General features: G+C 31.4%; 1 protein-coding gene across 3 annotated transcripts in view; it reads left to right on the forward strand.

Annotated features, from left to right (window-relative positions):
- Positions 1-1,988, forward strand: part of LOC125047239 (microsomal glutathione S-transferase 3-like) — a 5,345-nt gene extending 3,357 nt beyond the window's left edge. For all 3 annotated transcript variants that reach the window (XM_047645452.1, XM_047645453.1, XM_047645454.1), the window contains exons 3-5: positions 572-666; positions 969-1,099; positions 1,654-1,988. In XM_047645452.1, coding sequence (XP_047501408.1) covers positions 572-666; positions 969-1,099; positions 1,654-1,754 — 327 coding nt within the window. In that variant the 3' untranslated portion in view covers positions 1,755-1,988. The remainder of the gene's footprint in view (positions 1-571; positions 667-968; positions 1,100-1,653) is intronic.
- Positions 1,989-2,316: the final 328 nt, after the last annotated feature.

The following is a 2,316-nucleotide window of genomic DNA, read 5'->3' on the forward strand; positions in this document are numbered from 1 at the left end:
TGAAGTACAAATTTTATGAATGAGCTACAGCTTTTTAGATTTACAAAATTACATGTAACAAAGTTATTTCTTAAAATAAGGCAAATGAGTATTAAAATTAATCATAAACTTTATACACAATCTAAGTATTCAGTTGCAAAGACTGCTGAACTGTCAGTCTACAGTATATTATGTACCCTAGTCAATATTTTGATAATCAGAAGTTTACACTAGTGTTACTCAAATTATCTGTTGTGCTGTAGTGGAATAGAGATGTATTTAAAGGCCATTTGTTTGTATGATTAAGTTTTATTAAAAATATTTAATTTTGCAGATTGAAAATTACACTTGCCTTAGTATCTTTTTTTTTATATCCATCACAGTGATTTTCAAATGGAAGCACAATTCTCCAAATATGTATATATGTATATTTCTTGTGATTTTAGTATTGATATACACACTGTTAAATCTAATGGGAAAGGAGTCTATACATTCTTCTTTTCTTGAAAGTTTTCTTAATATATGAAACTTAATTTCCTAATCATAAATCATGAGTTATATATTTTTGAATGCTTATAAATAAATCTTACAGGTAGGGAAAGCCCGCAAAAAGTACAATGTACCATATCCAAAAATGTACTCAGATGACAATATTTTCAACTGCATCCAACGAGCACACCAAAACACGTGAGTTTTTGATACTTGATTACATTTATTTATATATTTTTTATTATGAATACATTTATTCAGGTGTAATGTGACATTTTTTTGGTGTTAAATGCATTGTCTGTACACTGATTTCATTTCTTTACTAATGTTTTATAGATTCTTATTGTGCACGGATATGTTTCTGAAATATTGGGCTAGTCAGTTCATAAATTTTAGAATCATAAGCCTCAATGTTCTTGAAAGCTTTTTAAGCTGTAAAATAAACAGTACATAGTGAGACATGTCAAGTATTTAATTTAATTGCTCTTGTTTTTTTTCAGACTTGAAAACTACTCATTATTCCAAGTACTTCTGCTGATTGGAGGCCTTTACCACCCTGTTGTCTGTGCTGTTTGTGGAGTTGTCTTTTGTGCTGCTCGTGTGTCTTATGCTCTTGGCTATTATACAGGCGGTGAGAATGCTTAGTTGTTTTCATTATTATATGGAATGGAGAGGATTTGAGTTTGATAGCCTATTTTCTTTCTATAATTTGTTTGTTAAAATATTGAAACTTTGGGTAAATCAGGGATATATTTTTTTCATAGTCTGTAAACATTTACTGTTTATCATTGCCATTATTGCCAAGATAAGTTATTCCCTTAGTCTTTGTAGTAAATATATATATATATATTTTTTTTTTTAGTCTGTGTATATTTGTATCATAAATGAGAATCTGGATTTCCTGTTGAATTTATACATTGTATAGGAACTTGTAACAAATATGCTCTCAGTTTTAGTGAACAACTAGTATTTAACATTTCAAGCTAAAAGATCACACATCCACACACACACACACACACACACACACACACACACACACACACACACACACACACACACACACACACACACACACACACACACACACACACAGAGATATGCATGTACATACATATATGTAATTTTTTTTTTCATTAGGTAAGTAGGTTATGCATAAGTTTGATAATGAACACATTTTGCTTTCAGATCCTCAGAAAAGAATGAATGGAGGCTACGGGAACTTTGCCTTGCTGGCTCTCCTCTACTCGACACTTAGATTTGCTACAGCACAGTTAGGCTGGTTCTAAGACTACAGATGAGATTCAGGATTACTTTACAATTATGACGTGCAGGAGTGTACTGAAGAGTACTGTGGGAAGTGCTGTAACAGCCTAACGCTCATTCTCTTGGCAGTTTCTTCCCTATAAGACAAATAAGGGGAAAGAATATAGCTTTGTTTGTCAATTAGAGGCCTACAACTTTGTTTAAAATTTAGAGGCCTATAACTCTTCATTTGATGATATACAGATGTATGAAATAGCTATCCTTGTATCTCTAGCCTACCCTATTTTTTTTTTTTTTTTTTTTTTTTTTGAGAGAGAATGAGAGGAATTTCTGTGCATGTGGTTGTATGTCAAACCCGGATGAATTGTTATGCCATAAAATCAGGTACTTACGGCACCAAGGGAAGAGATACACTGCAGAGAACCTGTGACTATTAAATTTAAGATACAGAAAAAAAGTGCCTGTGGTCCGCACTCTTTCTCTCTGCTATAACTTATCAGCATAAACTTTATTTGTTCCACAATGTCATTGAGAATCTGATATATATTTGATATATATATATATATATATATATATAGATATATA

This window comes from Penaeus chinensis, chromosome 40 (assembly GCF_019202785.1).
Source record: "Penaeus chinensis breed Huanghai No. 1 chromosome 40, ASM1920278v2, whole genome shotgun sequence".
Lineage (NCBI taxonomy): Eukaryota > Metazoa > Arthropoda > Malacostraca > Decapoda > Penaeidae > Penaeus > Penaeus chinensis.